Below are 20371 nucleotides of genomic sequence, written 5' to 3'. Positions count from 1 at the left end.
GAAGGAGTCTACATACGGCTGATAAAGAGAGAGGTGACATCTTTGCCGGAGTCTGAGGGACTCGCACACACGTACAATGCCAAGTAGACCCGAATGCCACCATCTTGTATCGGGCAGGTCGCGTCACACTGGGTGCCAAGCCAAGCACAGTGCCAACACGGAGGGGCAGCAGCGAAATGCCCTGTAGCAATACCGTGTGGTCCTGGAGACCCGGAAGAAACCGATACCCCGAAGGAGTGCGTTAATGCCTCCGCGGTTCAAGCAGACGAGTGCCGTTGCTGCTCCATTCTTTGTCCCCCGGATCCTGACCCTTTTACGCCACCATCACTCGGTCCTTATTCCCTTTATCCCTATTCTCGGTTCTCTTCTTTGTTTTTGTTGCGCCTGCTCCGACGTGCTCGGTGGAGCGAGTAAGCACGTCGACCAGGCGTAACAGGCCACCGCGCCGAAAGAAAAACAGAGCCGAGGTTGTAGAATGGCGACGACGCCCTCGCATAAAGAGGAGACTACCAAACGTAAAGAAGATGAAAGAAACAAACAAAGCCAATAATGAAGCGTACATGTCCGTGATTTCGGATGCATTAGGCTTCAATCTCCACCTGGCTGACCCGCACTCTCGTGTATTCCTCCCCCTGGTGGCTGTTTTTCGAACTTTTGTCATCGAAATTGCCGGAACACAAGCTTGCTAAAACATAAATGTTTCAGAAGAAAAAACTAGGGACGCAGTGAATTCGCTTTAGAAAAGTTAAGAGATGGTGGAGAGAGTACAAATGATTTTCGACTCGAAGAACTGAGATCAACGAGAAAGGGTGAATGAAATGGATAGAGCAAGGGGCCTGAACGAAAACAAACAAAAAGGCGCCACGTGTGTTCCTTCTAGCGGAAAAACAAAATACTGGCCAAAACGTATTCTCGTAGGCCGACTTTTTAATATATTAAGGCATGTTTGGCTGAGTTTGGCAAGAATTACGCATACGATATCATTAAAGTTTGATGTTTTTACCTTGTTGGTGTTCTTAAACAAGGCCGGCGTCTGCAACAACTTAGATGTTGGTGAGCTTTCCCGCTTGCTGGGCTTTATATTGGGCTAATGTGGCCTCCTTTTGCCCTGATGTTTAAGCAGGAAACTGGGTTTTCGCTTGAGATTTCAGAGCTTGTGGTGTCGCGGTATCTACTCGACGATGGCATTCAGGTTGTCACTTCCACTGAAGCACACGTACAGATGGCCCAGCAAGCGCGCCACCCATCGCGAGGCTGAACAACCAAGCGCCGCCGAAGCAGCCGTTATACGCCTTCTCATGTGGTACCGCAGCGGCAAGGCTCAAAGATAAGACAGCCATGACGCCTCTACGCAGCGGTTCACGTTGCATGGCGTCATGCCTGCCCCACTTATGCTCTGGTGGCTCACAGTCACTGCGACCGTCCCCAATTATTAATCACCACCTTTAGATATTCAGTTCAGTGTGCGCTTATATGAAGCGAAAACTTATCTAAATTATTAGATGCGAACAAGCGCTTTCACTAGCCTGTGTAACGCTGTCCCGTACATCCGTACGAACCCTCTCACCGCAGGTGTTCTAGCAGTGTGAAGTAGGTCAACTATCAGCTGCACGTTGACGTCACTCCCTTCCTTATGCGCAACAGCTGCCGGCCCCTCCACCCGCTCGCAACACACTTCTCTCTCGCTTCACCCTCTTCACCATGCGCAACGCTGAACCACGCACCAAGTGAAGACACTCTTTAGGCTCGTTTATCTGCAATGAAACTTACACGAAACCCAACCCGCCTCCTCTAGGTTTGCGTTTCAAACAAACGTTTATTCGAGTAAGCGCTACACTTAATTTCCCTTGAAACCGTTCTTCCAGAACTCGCGTCGACGCCCGAATTAACAAGATCGATGCCGTGCGCACTACTGCTGCTTCGCATCTCATCAGGGTTGCCTTCTGGGAGATGTTCTATAATTATTTTGAAGTAGAAATCACTTGCGACTTTTGCCTACGCATTCAAGCTTCTTTTAGCTTCTTTGTTCAGTTTTGTCGGAGCCGTAGTCAACCACTGAATTTTCTTTCTGTAGCTGCGTCCATGCTACATCTGTAAGCTGAACACACGCCCTGCTTCCCAATTTGTAGTTTAGAAATGACGCATGCTAGTGATGTGACAAAGAAACGTCCAAATGTTCGCAAATATGGCGACTTTATTCTCAGACCATAACCAGAAAAAAAAAGCGGCAGCACCATTTTGCGAACACAGCCAAACTTTGTCACATTCACCCCCTCTGTCACATTCACCCTCACCCACGCTTGTGAGCCTTCATGTGGTTCCCCCTTTCTAGTGAGCCTCAACACTATCGTTCGTTCTCAGCGCATCTATTATTGGTGCCCCCTTCCCACTGAGCCTGGACACTCCCGCTCTGAGCGCACATCTTATTGTTTCATCATTTCCACAAAGCCTCGCCCTCATTCATCTTGCAACGGTGCAGCCCTTCCTCTCTTATAGAGTCCTACTCTCGCTACGCTGCAAAATCCCGTGACCAGAGCTACGCCTACGGACGAGGAAGCCTCGACTAAAGACTGCTTCGCTGTGAAAAACAAAAAAGCAAAAAATCAGAGCCCCTATGCACTTACTACAGACTACCAGTAGCCACAATGTAAAAGCCAGTTGCTCTCTTAACGTTCGCTTGCTCTCTGGCAATTTGCCGGGCACTTCAATTTAGCCACCAGATGACACTGCGGACAAGGGGAAGGAAAACTTGCCTGGTACGCTGTCGAATGAAGGGAGATGAAGTGAGTATTTGAGTAGTGACATAATGTTAACTGCCTCTGTAGTCTGTAGCAGTTCGTTCTTCTTTTTGTACTTTTAAATTGAACAAGAAAATCATTGAATTAGCTGTCATAGCCATTCCTTCACTACAGCTACCTAATCCCACTTTCTTGTTGAATAAAGTAAATATTTAATACACACACACACACTCATTTACACAGCCCTGCAGCTGGCGAGGCTGAAATTCTTCATTTTAACATTGCTTCCACACAAGCACAACGCACAGTTTCGATATCGCTCTCTCAGTACTGATCACAAATGTTAGTGCCTTCAAAAGAACGTTGAAGCTTTTCTAATGCTTTTCGAGATATTCCTGATGGCCATGAGCTCAGTGTTCTCGCTAACGAAAGAGTAAGCGGAGCTCCCGCTGGAGTCATGGTTTACGAACTTGGATAAGCCTCATCTGTTGCTCTGTTGTGTCATTGTTTTTGTCTGCAGAACGTTCACAGCTCAAGCAGCCTTGGTGCCTGGTTCATCGGCAAACCCCGTTTATCTAAGGAATTTCCCGATGATTGAGTGCCATGTTTCTTTCTCTACAGCACCGATCAAGCTGCTGCAAATTTCCGCATAAGACATGTGTCTCGGTTAACCGGGTCTCGCAGACATTGGGAAGGAAGTTCTTGATTACTCAACGCTTGAAGTACAACACTGCAGCCTTGTCTGGCCTCCAAGCGGATGATTGATCGATGTTAGGTTTATAAAAGAAGTCGCCCACACCCACCCGCCTCGGTTCTCTCCAACTTACAGTGTGCGACATGGAGCAGTTTCAATAATGCTGATGCTTCATTGCTTCCTGCTTCGAAGAGGCGCTTCCTGACGACGTGTTCACCCACTATGAGTCGGCCAGCACCTATTATTCATTGCATATTGCGCATATAGTTCCTCTTACGCGCACTTTTCTTCAACTAAAGCCAACGAGGTCTTCAATGATTATTAACGACAAAAAAAAAACACGACTCCACTCATGTTTAGTAATATTTTCGCTCAGCCAGCTGTTCATTAAACGTACAACCAAAGTCCTCTGGTGTCAGTTATAATATTTGAGGCAAATAATGTAAAAGTGATTCTACGGAATGCTGTCAGCGCTGCGATAACGCGCCCAGCATTTCGAAATGCTAGTTTTGCATAAAAACAATTTTTGAGAAAATAATCAGCGTAGTGGAAAACACGAGAACGCGCCAACCATCTGCACTCGCTGGAATAATTGCTTACATGCGGGGCATTCCTAACACCACAGTATTCAATCTGCGAACACGTGCGCTTGTTACGTAACTTTGATGACATTCATGCAAGACAGCCGATGTTCAGAGTACAGATAATGCCTAAGAAACATTTTGAACATTTTAGGGGCGAAGTACCTTAGGTTATCGGTGTGTCGGCGGGCATCGTCCTCTGCTGCTGTCTCTTTGCTTGTGCGCAAGAGAGGGCACCACCTCAGCACTCGTCGTGTGGCGAACAGAGGGAACGCTTTTTGTGATGAACGCTGAACTAACAGCTCGCAATGAACGAGAACGCGCCCTCACCCGCGAGAGACAACATCGACGCATGCAGCGTCTTCTAGTGAGTTTCTTCATTAAAAAAAAATCACAGCATATCCACGGAGTGATTGATAATGAGTAGGGCGAAGCATCTGTCCGTCCGTCCGTGCTTCCATTCATCCGTGCGTCCGTCCCTGCGTGGGTCTGTGAGTCGATCTGTCCATCCGGGCATCTGTCTCTCTGTCCACACGTCTGCGCGTACGTTGTCTGCTTGTCTGTCTCTCCGTCCATGCGTCCGTCCGTCCATCTAGTGAACGCTCCAAGTAAACCACCGTCATGCATCTTTCCATCATATCTTCATCATATACAAGTACCATCACCCAGCGAATTCGAAACACTAAACGAGAGGTGGCTACCTACAGCTACGACGACGACGACTCCTACTACTACTACTAGATACGTCGGGAACGCACGACCCAATGATCGCAGCAGAGTCCCCAATAGTATTTTAGGAAACTCTATGGGGGTAATACACCCATGGGAAATCCGTCATGCTAGCCAATATTAGATCCTATAGGTTCCTTAGTAGGATGCCTCGTCCAAGTTTTGGCACAGCTCTGGAGCGGAGCGGTCAGTTGTCAGTTCTTGCTGTTTCAAAACGGCACTTTGCGGTACACCATAGAAAATGTCCATAATTTTGCGGTGAATTTTATACGAAGCAACCAAGTAGGAGATTCAATGCCATTTTGAAGGTGTTTCAATGCCGTCAACAATCTCGAATAGCAAACGCAGTTCTAAAGATTTTTCTACGTCGTTTTTCCGATGCAGTGTAAAGAAGGCGGGGCATTGAGAAGGAGCAACAGCGCACGCTTTGACTGCCCTGTTCTGCTTGTTTTTTTCATGTTCGTACGGAGTGCATGCGTACGGTTTCGTTGCATTTATAAACAGCACTTTATAATCACAGCCACGTGTTTATAAGCAGGCCTAAGACGACCAAACATTTATGCGTGGCTCTGTTACTGCAAATGCCAACGACCAGTGGAGCTGGGTGAAGCGCACTAAATTATCAAACATTAGTCTGTCTCGATTAGACTCAGGAAGCGCGACCTTTGTATGACCATCATCACGTTCCAAGTGTGCGAAATGCTTGCCAAGCAAACTGACATTAAAAACCGTGATTGTAGGTTCATCTTCTTACCCCTTGCCAAATGCATCGTGATATCTATACCTATCTGTAATCGTGTCAGGTGGTTGAACTTTTAACCATGGAAACTCAGCACACAAAGTCTTGTGTGCATTATCCTTCGCCTGGTAGCAGAGCTACCGCTCTCGAAGGAAGGAAAGAGGCGGCGATCGCCGACTCACCTTCCGTGTTGACGGTGGAGATGTAGGTCCAGTGGTACATGAGCAGCGTGTCGACCATCATCTGCGACTGGTACTGGTCGGAAGGCACCACGCGCAGGAAGTACTTGAAGAATTGCTTGTTGCTCAGCTGCCGCGACGTGGCAGAGTAGCCGATCTGCGGGATGTTGAACAGCTGCAGCAGGTTCTGCACCTGCTCGCCCACCAGGATGAGTAGGAAAGAAGAAGACGAAATCATCAATACGCAACTACTTTGTTGGTTAGCTGCTTCTTTTCTTGTTTGATATTTTTGTTTGTTACAATGCTCATTTATTAGTTTGCTCATGTATGGCATAAAAGTTGGGGGGATCACAAATAGGCACGCGATCCGCTTAAGTATTTTTTTTTTTTTCAGAAACAAAGTCCCGACACACTGATATATTCATTTGAATGATATAGCATGTAGGTTAGGCACAGGTCTACTTACACTATGATTACACTCAGACCAAGTGCAATCAAGACGGATACTGTCTAGCAACAGAACCACGCAGTCTTGAACTTTCTCATTAGAGCGGCCGCACTACAACGGCTCTTCCACTTCAAAATGACGTATTCCAACCCGTGGGGTTATGGGATGGATGCTGTTGTTCTTGATGACCCACATACAAATGATCTTCCAAATGAATATCTCTAAAACATGGTTCCCAGAGAAGCTGACAAAAGCAGGCAAAAGAGTTTCATGTTTTATTGCGTCCTTATAAAAGACGCTGATCTTGAGGAGATGCGGTAATGTGCAACAGCAACATCTGGTAACAAAGTAACTGAAAAATAAGCAAGAACAGAAGTACAAGCAATGCTGAAAGGGCGGCATTATCATAAGTTCTTGTCGCCACCAGTGTGCTGCCGCAGCGAGCAATCGTTGCAGGTACGCTGATGAACGTATCGCGAAGTAGCGGGAAAAGCCATCGTAAACATCCATGAGTCTCTTTTTATATAACTGACGTGCCTCCGCTGCACGCTCGATGCACTCTACCGCAGCGCCTCCAGAACACTATTCACCGATTTTCTTGCGCAAAACATAAAAAAAAACGTTTTGTTTACTCTCTCCAGACGCAAGACTATCGTCTTTCGACGACATTTGCAGTGTAACCTGCAGATACTGGGCCAATGTTTTCGCTAGATAAGTTATAGAGATGAAAAAGCCGAGGTGAGTAAGTGAAACAACCTTATTAGGTCCACAATAGGCACGAGTTGGCTCGACGTCACCTGGCTAGGCCCACTCGGGAACGGTCAGGTTAAACCTGCCTGCCTTCACGCCAGCTTTCTGGACGGCCAGGATTTGAGAGATCAGGCCCTGGGCCCTATCGAGCTTGTTTATTTCTTCGGTGGGAAGGGGGACCGGGAAAGGCGCTGGATATGCTCGAAGTAACCACCACACAGAGGACAATCCGGGCTTGGGAACCATTTGGGGTATATTGGTGGTATAAAACTAAAACTCTCCGCAGCAAGCCCATTAAAGCAGTAACGGGAGAACGTTCACGATTTCAGACCCACCTGTATGGTGACGGCCGACGAGCCAGGTCCTATGACGCCCACTAAGTTTTTGACGCGCCTCGCCGGGCCTTTGGGACAGACGGCGGGCAATTCGGTGACGTTTGCTCCGCCGCCGCCGCTCGTCTCCTGGGCGCTGATTGCGTCCCGGATGAACTCGATGCTCTGTTCCAGAGCCGTGGGCGAATACCAGCACGAGTCGCGGATCTCGATGCCCAGCGTCACGTTGGGAAGCAGGGTGTCGCTGCGGTTGATGTCGTCGATGGTGTGCAGAGAGGCTTCCACGCGCTGGATGCCGTAGTGCTCGCGGACCTGCGCCCACGATAGGTAGGGTGAGTCTATAGGTTGGTAATGTAGCCTACAAACGTAACTTCACAGTTAAATTATGTATTGCCTAAGGTAACCTAAGGCCGCCTCTATATCCCATCAGTGTGTTGTCGTTCAACGCCGACTCTGGTTTGGATGCACTAGCACATCACCATGGCATCGCGAGCTTATTATTATACCGCAAATTCTATAACAGTTCCCTTCGCCAAACACCTCACATTCTACCTTCTATGCGCATTTAACTGCGGACTTGCCATCCTTTTAACGTTTCTCGTCTAATTGCACGAACTCTCACTTGTTCATCATCATTTTCCCCTACATAGCCAAATACAGAAACGGCCTTCCCCACCACATCACTTCCATCACCACCTCTTCTACCTTCGCGGAAGAAATGACAAGATTCATTCGTGGATAAATTTTCTAATTTTTGTTTGGATAACCATCCCTTAGTAACAACCCTCTGGGATCTTTAATGTGAATAAATGAAATTAAATGAAATAACCTAAGGTAACTTACAGTGTTACATAAGGTAATTTAATGAAGTGTGAGTAGGCTGTATACCTGCAGTGAGGGACATGAAACTGTGAAAGGAGGAGGAGAAAGACAGAAGCTAAGACAGCTGTCAGACCAGCTGGCTACCTTGTGCAGGACAAAAGGGTGAGGGGAATGAACGATCTTAGACGAGAGAAGTTACAGAAAGAGATGAATAAAAGGAAAAACATGATTGACGTACGTACAACGATAAAGGAAAAAATAAAAGGAACACGTTATGCGAAGGTCATATGTTCGGTGCCTGTCAGCGGCAAGTCATCTATTCATGCACTCTATTTTCTTGACATTTGCATCCTAATTATGAGGATTACATAGCCCGTACTTTTCTTGAGTTTTTTGTCAGTTAGTTCTGATTAAAATTGTGTTTGACCAAGAAAAACAAGTCTAATATTACCCTTATTTCACGCATACACCTTGTGACAGATAAGACGTCTGCATGAAACAGATACGATAGTGACACACGCCGGATGGAAGTGTAATAATACAAGTATACCATACCAAAAATGACCCGAGTGTGGAATCAAGCATCACGTCGGACGAAATAGGCACGCACAGTGCATTTGATTGCATACAAGTACAAGCAGTTCAGGTGAGCAGAAATGCGTCGGGTTACAAAAATTGCTTCGACAGCACGTACCGACAGGAGAGCACGGGTACGGTGTAACTTGTGGCACAGCAACATGGTACTTGCGTTTACGTTCTCGATATCAAGCGCTTTTACCTAAGAAGATAGCGTGTTTTACCTGCGAGATGCATCTTTGCATTGTTGATTTGAGCATGGAGGCTGAATATTTGTGCCAAGTTTTGCAGGACGTCTAGACGTCAGCATCAGGCGAAGACAACACTTCAGCCGAATGCAGCAAAGCTTTATTTGTAAGAATATCTAGCATTTTATAAACAGAAGAAAACATTGGTCGGATTCCAGCAAAGGTGACTCAATTACAGAGGAGAAGGGCGAGTTCACGAGTTTCATGGCTGAATTTCGCACTCAAGTGCTGGGCTGCTCTCCCCGTAAAGGGGACCCTTAGTAGTGTTTGAAGCAGCTATGGATCGACTTGAAGTTTTGTAAAGAGGTGCTTTTTTTATTCATCACCGCAGACGTTCATATTTTATAATACAGAGCAGCGCAGCGTCACAAGCGGTCTCCAATCTTACCAGATCAGATGCGGAGCGAAGAGAGCGCTCTACCGCAGAGTCGTCCAAGAGGCTAAGCGCTTTTATTTTACAAAGCAGCGCAGCGCCACTAGCGGTCTCCACTCATACCAAAGCACGCGCTGGAGTGGACGGACGGACGGACGGACGGGTGGATGGATGGATGGATGGATGGATGGACGGATGGATGGACGGACGGACGGACGGACGGACGGACGGACGGACGGACGGACGGACGGATGGATGGATGGATGGATGGATGGATGGATGGATGGATGGATGAATGGATGGACGGATGGATGGATGGATGGATGGATCGATCTGGCTGTGCCCTTAATCGGGCGGTGCTTCACGCCATCTAGCCATAAAGCAAGTGCTCTACCGCGGAGCCATCTAGTTGGCGCTCCAAGTAATAGCGTCGCTACGACGACGGACAAGGGACTAGCCTCAACCATAAGCTGCTTCGCATTTTCAACATGCCACGCTGCCTCTTTGATTTACGCTGCCTGTGCGATTGCCGCGTCTGGAGCTAATCATGGGGGCCACGCTGGAGTGTTTTTGTTAACATCGGAGTCATGCATGTCATCATATTCACAGTGTAAAAAAAAGCTCCTAGCATAACACAGCCAGGCATACCTTATAGTATAGCGAAATATGCAAAAAAGAATGGAGGGTGAGGAGTGTTGTGAGGGTGAGAAAAAGAAAATTGAGGAGATAACAGTGTTAAGGATAGCATAGCGACGTATAGTATAACATAAAAACGCGTCATATACCCGAAATGGATTATGATGAGTGGGTGAAGACGTGGGATCATCCGGTGTTGCCGTAAATCACTCATGGCACAATTACGGATGTAAATGCGTGCCAAGCGGAGTACAGCTATATACAATGTTTATTAGTCAAAAATGGTATGTTGTGTTGAATTGCAAGTTCAGTTCGACGTATTACTGCTGGGTGGAATCGGATTTTGCCATCGCTCCAATAAAATATTTATCCCTCTCTCATCTACTGCATAATCCCATCCTTGTGCGTGATCGTCTTAGTCATCACTGTCATCGTCATGGCGTATAGTGGGTACCTTGCACGTGGTGTGCCATGATGGCTGAACGAAAATGCGCTTGTTCTTCATCCTCATGAGGATCACGTTATCATCAGCAGCGGCTACGGCGCAACGCCAACGACGACTCCAACGGACAACCCTCAACCATAAAAGGAGAAATCAAGAGGATGATTTGGAAAAGATTGAGAGTATTGGTCAACATAGCATAGTATAGTCTTGCCCAGAAGTGTATCAAGGTGAGAGAAAGGTTAGTAAAGTTATTGAAGAGGGAAAGGAGGAGAAGAAGGCCATCAGCTGCACTGCTTCATCGTTCTTCGCACTACCAGCGCGTAGCTACCCCAACTGTTTCAATCAGAAGCACAGCCATACGGAGCATCCGAAGTGAGAGATGAACCGGCAGACGTACCTCTCCACAGGTGCGCGCCTGCGCGTTCTTGGCGTCCGGTGACTGGTGCACGGGAAAGAGGGCGCCGATGATGAAGTCTCCCGGGATGCTGCCGGTCTGCCGCTGGGCGCTGGGCGGCACGGCGGCGAAGGCCCCGTGCCGCTCGGCCGCCATCTCCAGGAGCAGAAGCAGCACGCAGACCCGCAGCAACCTCCTGCGAAAGCCAATTGCAAACAAACTGAAGCATTCTGCCACCTATGGGTGCCAGCAATGTGGCGGCATATAGTACATAGCAATTCGCGCTTTAAGGCACTATTCCTTAAACACGTGGATTAAGACATAGTGTTCGAAAGACATTCGGTTACAGACACGCGTCTTTAACCGAACGTAAGACAGGTAATTGAGGACACCAACACACTACGTCATTACATCTAGGTCCCTTATACACACGCACACTTTATTACACAATAATGAACGATTCAGCTAAAAGTGTTACGAAGGCTGTATCCCTTGTGCTACAAATGGGTAGTTGTCAGTTTTCTCTTACTTAATTCATCCACCATCTTGGGCGATCCCGTAGAACTCATTAGCAGAGCCGCATACTAAAACGTGGAGAGGAACTTGAATTCACGCAGAAGTCACCATTTGTAAAGAGTTTATTTGTACGTTTTATACAAAAAAAGTCGTGTCGATCCCTGTGAAACAGTGTCTGTCTGTGATGGCACGATAAGTCTAGGTACTTTCTGCACAAAAAGTAGTCGCTAGTCTAAACTTCTAACATGATTACGAAACATAGTTTCACTTTTATCAGATATTCTCGTGCTGTGGACATTCAAGGTGGCAATGTACAGCAGAAGCTCTAACTGCTCTATAATTTTGGTCACTCACATAGCGACCTTTTCCGTACATAGTACGCACAGGTGAGGCATATATATATATACAGGCTACCTCAAGGTGTAAATGAGGTTTCTCAGTCCCCAAAGCATTGAAACTGATCACACAATTTTTTTGTGTGCGCTATTCTTCGGCAATGGCCTCTAAAGCGATGTTTAAAATAGAAAATATCGTTGAAAGAAAAAAATTGCAGGCATATTGGTTCCAGTTTAGAACACGTAGCTTAAAGACTTTCATTTTTTTCTGGCAGTGCTAAACGCCAACGATTGGAGGAAAGAGGAATTTCAAAGCATGCGACGTGTACATTAGACGGAATAATGACGCGAAAGCTAATTCGAGATCAAACGACGCTTTTTTTGCAACACGATATTAGAAGTATCTCATTAGGATACCCTTGCAATCCTTTCGTCTTGAAAAAAAAGAGAGCAGAGCATCATCGATTGTACCTCATGCACCATGAAGCATTGTGGCCTCGCGATCCTGTCAGCTTCACGTCGTCGTATGCGGTTGCCCGTCGCAACCTCCAGTCGTGCGCAGAATGGCCGCGCATCCGACGCGCTCGACATGTCAGGCAAAAAAAAAAAAAAACAAAGTAGCCAGCGCTTTGTGGACCTCATTATCGAGCTCGAAAGCGTCAAAGCTGCCCACGCTCGTGACCTTGAGTGAGCTGGCGCTGCTGGTATCACGAAGGTCCCTGCATTCGGTATGCGTGACTAATGGATCCCGCGACGCATCAGCCTATTTTAGTTGCATTTCTGGCTGCCATCAGCTTGCTAACCATTAAAGAAGAAGCTTTTTCACGAGCATGTGGCGCGTGTTCAACAGCGCCCACAATGCTAGTTAGAATGGCTAAAGGAAGTGTAGTTGTAGAGTGCAAGGCTAACATTTCCACGATTCTTACGCTGGAATCACCATCAGGGCGCAATTTTGTACGCGCTATGCGACAGCACAGAATGCAACGTCCCGAGAGGACGACAACCAGCAACACAGGATCGATCGAGGCTTGTCTGACGGTTAGACATCCTAGTTTCAACGATAACAGCCGCGCTGTGAGTTATTCTGGCAAGGAACGGGCCCCGAATGAACGGAGGCATCGTTCTCTCCGGTAGAATGGGTTCAGAATAATCTGGGGACAATTTCGATTGGATCGAAACGTAAGCGCTGGTGCCGGAGAATCAAAGCGGCCTGCCTTGGGTCTGGCTTCCTCCAATCATGCACTGGTGGTTTTCGAAAAATCGCAACAAGCATCCGCTATCGAACGACTACCTGCAACGGTAGTCTGGCTAAGGCACTCGGCTGCTGACCCACAGATCGCGAATGGAATTCCCGGCGCGGCGGCCGCATTTTCGATGGAGGCAAAAAATGTTCAAGGCCCACATGCTTTGATTATGTGCATGTTAAAAAACCACAGGTGGTCGCGATTTCCGGAGCCCTCGACTATACATCGTCTTTAATAATCATATGGTTTTCCGACGTTAAACCCTAAATATTATTATTATTACCACCGAACGACTCGTTCATTTTTGACATCACATAACGTCCACTCAATATAATAGCACTGTCAAATTGTGAGACATCGCTCGCTCAATTTCAAGGCTCTAAAAATCAGTTCCTGCCAATATTTCAATATTCCAATATCCCTATAGTTATTGTTGTCACTTGTTGCTTCTAGTAGGCCACTGTGGAGCAGTGGTTATGGTGCTTCGATGGTGACCCGAATGTCGCTGTTTTTATCCAGGCCGCGGCGGTTGCATATGAATGGAGGCTAAACGGCAGAGGCCTGTGTACTCGCCATGTCAGTGCACGCTAAAGAACATCAGACGGTCTAAATATCCGGAGCCCTACATGATGGCGTCTCTCATAACCATATCTTGGTTTTTACACGTAAAACCTAAGTTATTATTGTTGCTTAGAGTACATATATTGCTGTCTTAGAGGACATATATTGATGTTCTATAAGCTATTTGAATTGACTTCATGTTTCTATACGCGTTGAAAACATTTCTCTAATCTCTCAGCTTGCTTATTGCCTGTGCACGCCCTCTCATGACGTTTCGTTATGTTCTACCAAAGAACAATCAGAAAGTAGCACCTAGCCGACGATAACAAGAAATGCAGGTGCCATGCCTAAACTTATTCTAATTAGCCTCAGCACTAAAGCAGGCATCCTGGCTGTCACAAAACGAGCGCTCAAAAATGGGCGCGCCGCCAAATTCTCGCGACGAAGCGCCGAGAGGTCAACGATAAAAAAAGAAAACAAACATCCTAAGACTACCCGGGCGCGCGTCCCTCTCCCTTCAAAAGCGTAGGTTCACCGTCGAACCTCCTCGCATCGGCGGCCGAGCAAGCCCTAGAACGTTCTCGATGGAAAGGGGCGTGGTGATGCAGGGTTGCGTCATCCGTCGCGGACGGCCCTCGTACCGTCTCGCCCTTTCCCCAGCCTTCGCTGCGTATCGCGCCGACGAAATGATGAGAACTTTCTGGAACCTCGCGCGGATGGTATTTAATCGAGCAGCCGAGATGGGAGATCAGGAGAAGAAGGAGAGAGAGAGAGAGAGAGAGAGAGAGAAACGAGAAAAAAGGAAGGCGGGGAGGTTAACCAGATGCTAGTACCCGGTATGCTACCCAACACTGGGGTTGGGGAATAGGGGGTTGAAAGAGAAAGGGAGAGTTAGAAAATAAAAAAGTGAAAAACACCAACACACACGCACACACAAAATCAGTCCACTCAGAGGCGTTCCGACAGGCCAGTAGTTCGCAAAAAGGCCAGTAGCGCTTGCACGGCTTTCTTCTGTGACGATGAGTCATGACGATAGCGCAGTATACTTTCTTCTGACAGTGGCTGGTCATCTAACCTGTTTAGTTTATGGGAAAGCTGTTGTCTTTCCAGGTTGTATTTCGGGCAGTCACACAGGATATGTCGAATGGTTTCTTCATCTCCGCAGTGTGCACAGTCGGCGGTGTCGGCCATACCTATGCGGAACGCGTACGCACGGGTAAACGCGACTCCCGACCATAGTCTGCAGAGAGCAGTAGCGTCGCCTCGTCGAATTTTCGTTGGAAGCTGCATGCTTAACGTTGGATCAAGGGATCGTAATCTTGCATGCGTAAAGAGAGGCTCATTCCAAAGAGCCATGGAGCGTTGGCGAGCGAGCATGCGGAGCCTCCTAGCAGCGTCCGTCCTTGAGAGAGGTATTTAATGGTTGTTGTCTTCTCTACGGGCGGAACGGGCAGCTTGATCAGCTTGTTCGTTACCCATAATTCCACAGTGGCTAGGCAACCACTGAAATATAACGTGGTGCCCTTTCTCTGTTATATGGTGTAGCATTTCTGCTGTTTCAAATACCAACTGCTCGTGTGGACCACGGCGTAGATTTGACAGAAGTGACTGCAGTGGCACCTTGCAGTCGCAGAAAATCGTCCACCGTTGCGTGCTTTGGTCGTTAATGAAACGCAGCGCAGCGCAAAGCACTGCAAGCTCTGCTGCCGTTGTTGTGGTTGCACGAGCTGTCCTGAATTTGATGGTTATGGCGTGCGTTGGAATAACGACCGCCGCAGTTGAGCTGTTTGGCAGGACGGAGCCGTCGGTGTAGACGTGGGTGCAGTCTTGGTACTTCTCGTACAGCAGAAGTAAAGCCAGCTGCTTGAGGGCTGGTATTGAGAAATCTCGTTTTTTCTGGTATTGAGAAATCTCGTTTTTGGGGGTCACGATCGATCGAAATCTCTGCTGGAGTCCCCATATGGCCACTCTAAAGAAGCGCCTAACGGCCATCGCACAACTTTTCAAGTTCCTCGGAGGCAAAACGTGGGGCACATCAGTGCACGCGATGTTGCATTTGTACAAAACGCTGTTTCTGGGGTACCTGCGGTATAGCTTGCCGGTTCTGACGAACGCTTGCAAAAGCAGTATACGCACAATAGAAAACGCCCAGGGCCAGGCACTCAGAGTTTGTCTTGGATTACCACGCTGTACATCAACAGCGGAAACCATCGCAATCGCCAAAGATCATCCGGCCACAGTGCACATTACTTTGGAGGTGCTTAGAGCTCATATTAGACACCTTGCTCGCGCCCCTGCCCACCACCTAGCTTCGCTTCCAGAAGATCGACCGAGTGCCTCCTTCTGTAAGAGAGTATTGACTTTCCGTGAGTGCCTTCCAACAGTCTACACGCCTCCGGAACGGATACTAACACCTCCTTGGTGCTTGGACCGACCAAAACTGCGCTTGACAGTGCCGGGGATTCGCAAGAAGGCGGAGCTCCCGGCGCCAGCTTTAAAGCAGATGATTCTACTCATGCTACACGAAGAATACAAAGATCATGTCAAACTTTACACGGATGGCTCGACAACTGTTGGAGGATCTGCAGGAGCTGTGATCTTCCCAGCAAGAGCCGAAACCATCCAGTTCAGAACATCACACAAGACGACATCGACAGCCGTGGAGCTCGCGGCACTCCGCAGCGCACTCCGCAGGATTGACCAAGAGACACCACAAAAATGGAGCATTTTTACTGATTCGAAACCAGCTCTCCAATGTCTACACAATGCTCTACGTCGTGGACCTCAAGACCAATTGGCGCTCGAAATACGACAACTGTACCATCACCTAATAGACGAAGGACATGACATATCTTTTCAGTGGTTACCAGGCCATTGCGGCATCATCGGTAACGAACATGCCGACAATGCAGCTAAGAATGCTCACGAAAATGGAGTGATGGAACCTATTCCACTATCAAGAAGCGACGCAGCAGCAAAGATTAATACGCTTGCGCAGGATGTCGCAAGGTCTATGCGGAATACGCCCGGTTTTCTCCACACCCGTCTTCACCGCCTGGACCCATGCCTACGACTTACTATTCCATCTGGCCTACCCCGATCCGAGACGACCCTTCTCTGCCGTATGTGGCTTGGGGTGTCTTTCACGAACGCTTTTGCCTGCCGCATCGGAATGAGAGACAGCGCTACATGCGACCATTGCGACAATGACGAAACAATTGAACATATTTTATGTCAGTGCCCCCAGTACAGCTCTCAGCGACAGTCCCTCTCAGCAGTGTTTGCTCGCCTCGACGACCAGCCATTTTCTGAGCAGTCAATCTTGGAATGTCGGAAAGATCGAGCTTCACACCAGAAAGCAACGAAGGCGCTGATGAAGTTTCTGCGAGCGACCCGCCTCGTTGAACGATTGTGACACTACTGTGTGCGAGTGTGTGTGTGTGTGTTTGTGCTTCTCTTCTTCCCTTTCCCCTTTTTTTGTCTCCCCTTACCCCTTCCCCAGTGCAGGGTAGCAAACCGAATATGTTTTCTGGTTAACCTCCCTGCCTTTCCGCATTAAATTTTCTCTCTCTTTTCTCTCTCTCGTTTTTTCTGGATGCCTGGTATTTTCAGGTTGATGACTGGCTGTTTAAGGCACCATGGAGGAACTGAAGGTCTCGCCGCGGGGGTAAGGAGAAGAAGGAAGTTAGCGCCAGAGTGCATAAGGTATCCCGCCGCGTCTGTCGGTGAAGGTTTTGTCCGTAGTGACAAAGCAGGAGAAGAAGGAAGTATGCGCCAGAGGATTCCGCCTTGTGGGCGAAGCCTTTTGTCTTCCGTGACAAAGGAGGAGAAGAAGAGGATTTCCACCTGAGGGGTGGAGACTCGAGCTACAGGCAAGAGTGTTTGTCTACCGCTATCGAGCGAAGACGCGTGGCAACAGCTGCATGTGTGAAGCCGACGTGTTACCGGCGAAGAAGTTTGGAGCTTGGAGAGCGGCCAATAGAAGACGCGAGGTTTCCTAGAAGACTTCGGGGGGCAGCGGAACGACAACAATGCTGGACTTTGAGTGAGTGATTCTCGGAAGAGTATCATTCAGTCTTTTGCTCCAAGGACTTTGGACTCAATAAGTTTTCGAACTTTTTAGTCTTTAAGTACCTTGGTTGTTCGATGCATGTGACTGCATTGTAGAGCGTATTGTTGTTTGTGTCCGTTGTTTCGAGTGTGGCTGATTGTACTGCGTAGTACGTTGTTTGATTGGTGTCATATTGTATTCAACTATTGCCGAGTGTGCATACTTGTGTATCGATTTGATCTGCCGTAATTGAGAATATAATTTTGTTTTGTTTATCAACTCTCGGCTCTGACTTGTTCTTTGGGCCACAGCCGGCGTCCTCTGGCGCACCAAATAGGACCACTTCTAAATTGTCCACGCTTTCGTGGTGCGGTTCGGGGGGCTGATACTTCGGCCCTTGGAATTAGCCCGGCGATCGCCTCCCCGATTAATGGGACCGGTGACTCTAGCCGACAAATGAAAAACAGAGACCTGTGTCGTAATGTTCGGATACAAGCAAGACCAGCACATCATATTGCTCCGGTCCGGTTCTACGCAGTCGTTGTTGCTCTTACGCTGTCTGTCATTTTTCGTGGATTTAGGGGCGGCCTTTCGAACCTAAGCGAGGCACCGATACATCCACATGAGGCGCAAACGGGACAAGTACTCCTGTTGGCCCTGCCCCATGCTGCCCTGTGCTGTATTCCTACATGTTTTTATTAACTTTTCTTGCTTGTGCGTTCGCACCTGTTGTCACGTTGACAGGCCGCGGTGAACTTGCAACAGAGGGCTCGAACACGCGCCGGCGGCGCGCCTAGGCATTTCTCTTCCGGGATACGATGATCTTGACCTCACACACAAAGGAGCGTTGAAGGTCGCGCGGATGCGTCGCTATAGAACGTCGTTTCTTGCAGAAACCGGGCTCGTGCCATCGACTCTCTTCCGGTTTCCCGGTTCGCGGCGATAAGATTACAAAGACGCAGTGTTAGAATAGTTCAGAACCCTTGATGCCAACATGACCGTGGGCCAAGTGTCTGTGACTTCAAACAACTGTTATTAGAACTAAAGCCTTGGTTGCCTTATCCAATACGAGAATCGACCATCAGCCTCTTCGAGATTTAGCGAGACTTAACCGTGTTTCGCGAGACCTGACTATCTCTTGTTAAATCGGCGTCAGCGTCCACGCGAGTGGTGCAAAACAAAAATCATCGCGCTCACCGTGAACTCTTAGTGCGATATCATCACGATTTCAAAAATCCCCAAAATTTGCGGCATCATGATTACGTCACTGTGACACCTCGTGCTGACATCACGAAATTAAATCTTCACTTGGTCAATGATGGGCGTATCACGGAGCCAGTAAGAAACCAGACGAGGTGCAAAGAGCTTTAGCAAAGGGCAGGGAAGAGGAACGAAAGAAAAAGAAGATGAATATGATGGTGTTGATGATGATGATGATGATGATGAAAAAGCCTTTAGCCTTTGAGTCGCTTTGACAGCTCGCAGCGCCGCGTCCTCTGCACGGTGACGTTTATGCGCGCGAGTCTGTATTGTTGGCTAGCGAAATCACGTGATGTCGTTCATGCGGCGCCAGACTTTAAATGCGCGAGTTTACAGCTCATTAGCCAAAGCGAAATAATGTGACCTGCCGGCTCAGCCGAAGACACACACAAGCTAGTACTTCTCTGCGGACGCTGACTACTGCGTGGCACAGAGTAGACGTCTGGCCAATGAAGACAACTCGTCGAAGTCGCTCAATCGATTTCCTCAACAGTCCTAGTGTCTACATTCACAAGCCACTGTATATAATCAGCGTGCGTCTTTTGGAGTGAAGCTATCGCTTAGTACGTGAGTATCAGCCCCAGCGGGCAAGCACGCGATTACGTGCACAAACGTAGGCGTGTTTGCGTATGTACGTACCCAGCCGGCGTGGTGCGCCGGAGTGTAGCCGGTGCTCGGCGGCTAGTGCAGGTGCACATGTGTTCGGCGGCGGCGGCAGTTTCCGGCGGCCTGGGTCAGGGCGCCCCACGTAGTCGCCGGCGTCGGCGCTCGCGCGCCGGGCCGCCGCTCGAGCCGGCCATCCCTCCGCCGCCCGAGGGCATCGGGATGGATCCACGAACACCGCCTCCTGCACGGCAGCAAGCAAAGAAAAAATAAAGATATGTTACTTTTAAGCCATGAAAGAACGCAAGCAAGACTGAAGTGTGAGTTAAATAGAGCTGCTCGATTGGACGGACAATGAACGCAGCTGGCGTCAACGCTTCAACGAGACAATCTGTTTTCGTTAGTGGAAGCAATTTTCAGCTGAAAACGTCAGCTCCGTTTGTGTTAGTTATTCGGTTATTGATCACAGAAGAAAACGGATATAAATAAGCACAGCACACTCAGTAACAGACAAATCTTGGCAACACAGTGCTTCTCTATACGACGAGGCTGATATACTCTTAAACAGATATGTGCCACATAAGTTGGGGAAATGCCTATACACACAACATTGAATAAACAGAAACAAGGCGACAGAAACAAGGCGACACAGACAAGCCCTAATATCTATGCGGAGTTGCTCTCTTGTTTATCAGTTTTGAGGAGCCTAAATATGCGTAAAACGTAATGTTAGGTTCACTTGCGCGAACTTTCTTTGAATCAAGAAAGCTGCTGTTCACGTGAGTAGCTGAAAAATAGATGCCCAATACATACTTAAACTCGACTCTGTGCTCGAAGACATCAAAATCATTTTGGCTTCACCCTAGCTGAAAGCTTGACGAACCAGTACATGAAGACTTGCTTGTACATTCTCTCAAGAAACGGTCGCAGCAATGACCAAACCCTGACTTATTTAGTCGCCCTTACACAGTGACAATAAAACAACGACGGAATACCTTCAATCAATATAAAATCACTCCTTTAAAACATTGAGGAGCAACACGACAACTTAATGTACTAATCAAGATAGACAGCAGTTACAGGAGCCTGTAGCAACATGGCAAAACAATAAAAAATG

At 48.1% G+C, this 20371-nt stretch overlaps 1 protein-coding gene across 1 annotated transcript; it reads right to left on the bottom strand.

The window, feature by feature from the left end:
- Positions 1-2456: 2456 nt before the first annotated feature.
- On the bottom strand, positions 2457-19457 carry LOC142786654 (metabotropic glutamate receptor 5-like). Its single transcript, XM_075884285.1, has 5 exons — positions 19291-19457; positions 10688-10880; positions 7194-7502; positions 5664-5853; positions 2457-2578 (listed from the first exon to the last, which is right to left on the bottom strand). The coding sequence occupies exons 1-5, from the start codon at positions 19347-19349 to the stop codon at positions 2457-2459; spliced, it is 873 nt and encodes a 290-aa protein (XP_075740400.1). The 5' UTR covers positions 19350-19457.
- Positions 19458-20371: the final 914 nt, after the last annotated feature.

The sequence above is a fragment of the Rhipicephalus microplus genome, unplaced genomic scaffold, assembly GCF_043290135.1.
Source record: "Rhipicephalus microplus isolate Deutch F79 unplaced genomic scaffold, USDA_Rmic scaffold_27, whole genome shotgun sequence".
In the NCBI taxonomy this organism is placed as follows: domain Eukaryota; kingdom Metazoa; phylum Arthropoda; class Arachnida; order Ixodida; family Ixodidae; genus Rhipicephalus; species Rhipicephalus microplus.
The sequence above is the reverse complement of the archived record's forward strand: the minus strand, read 5'-3'. Positions and strand labels throughout refer to the sequence as shown.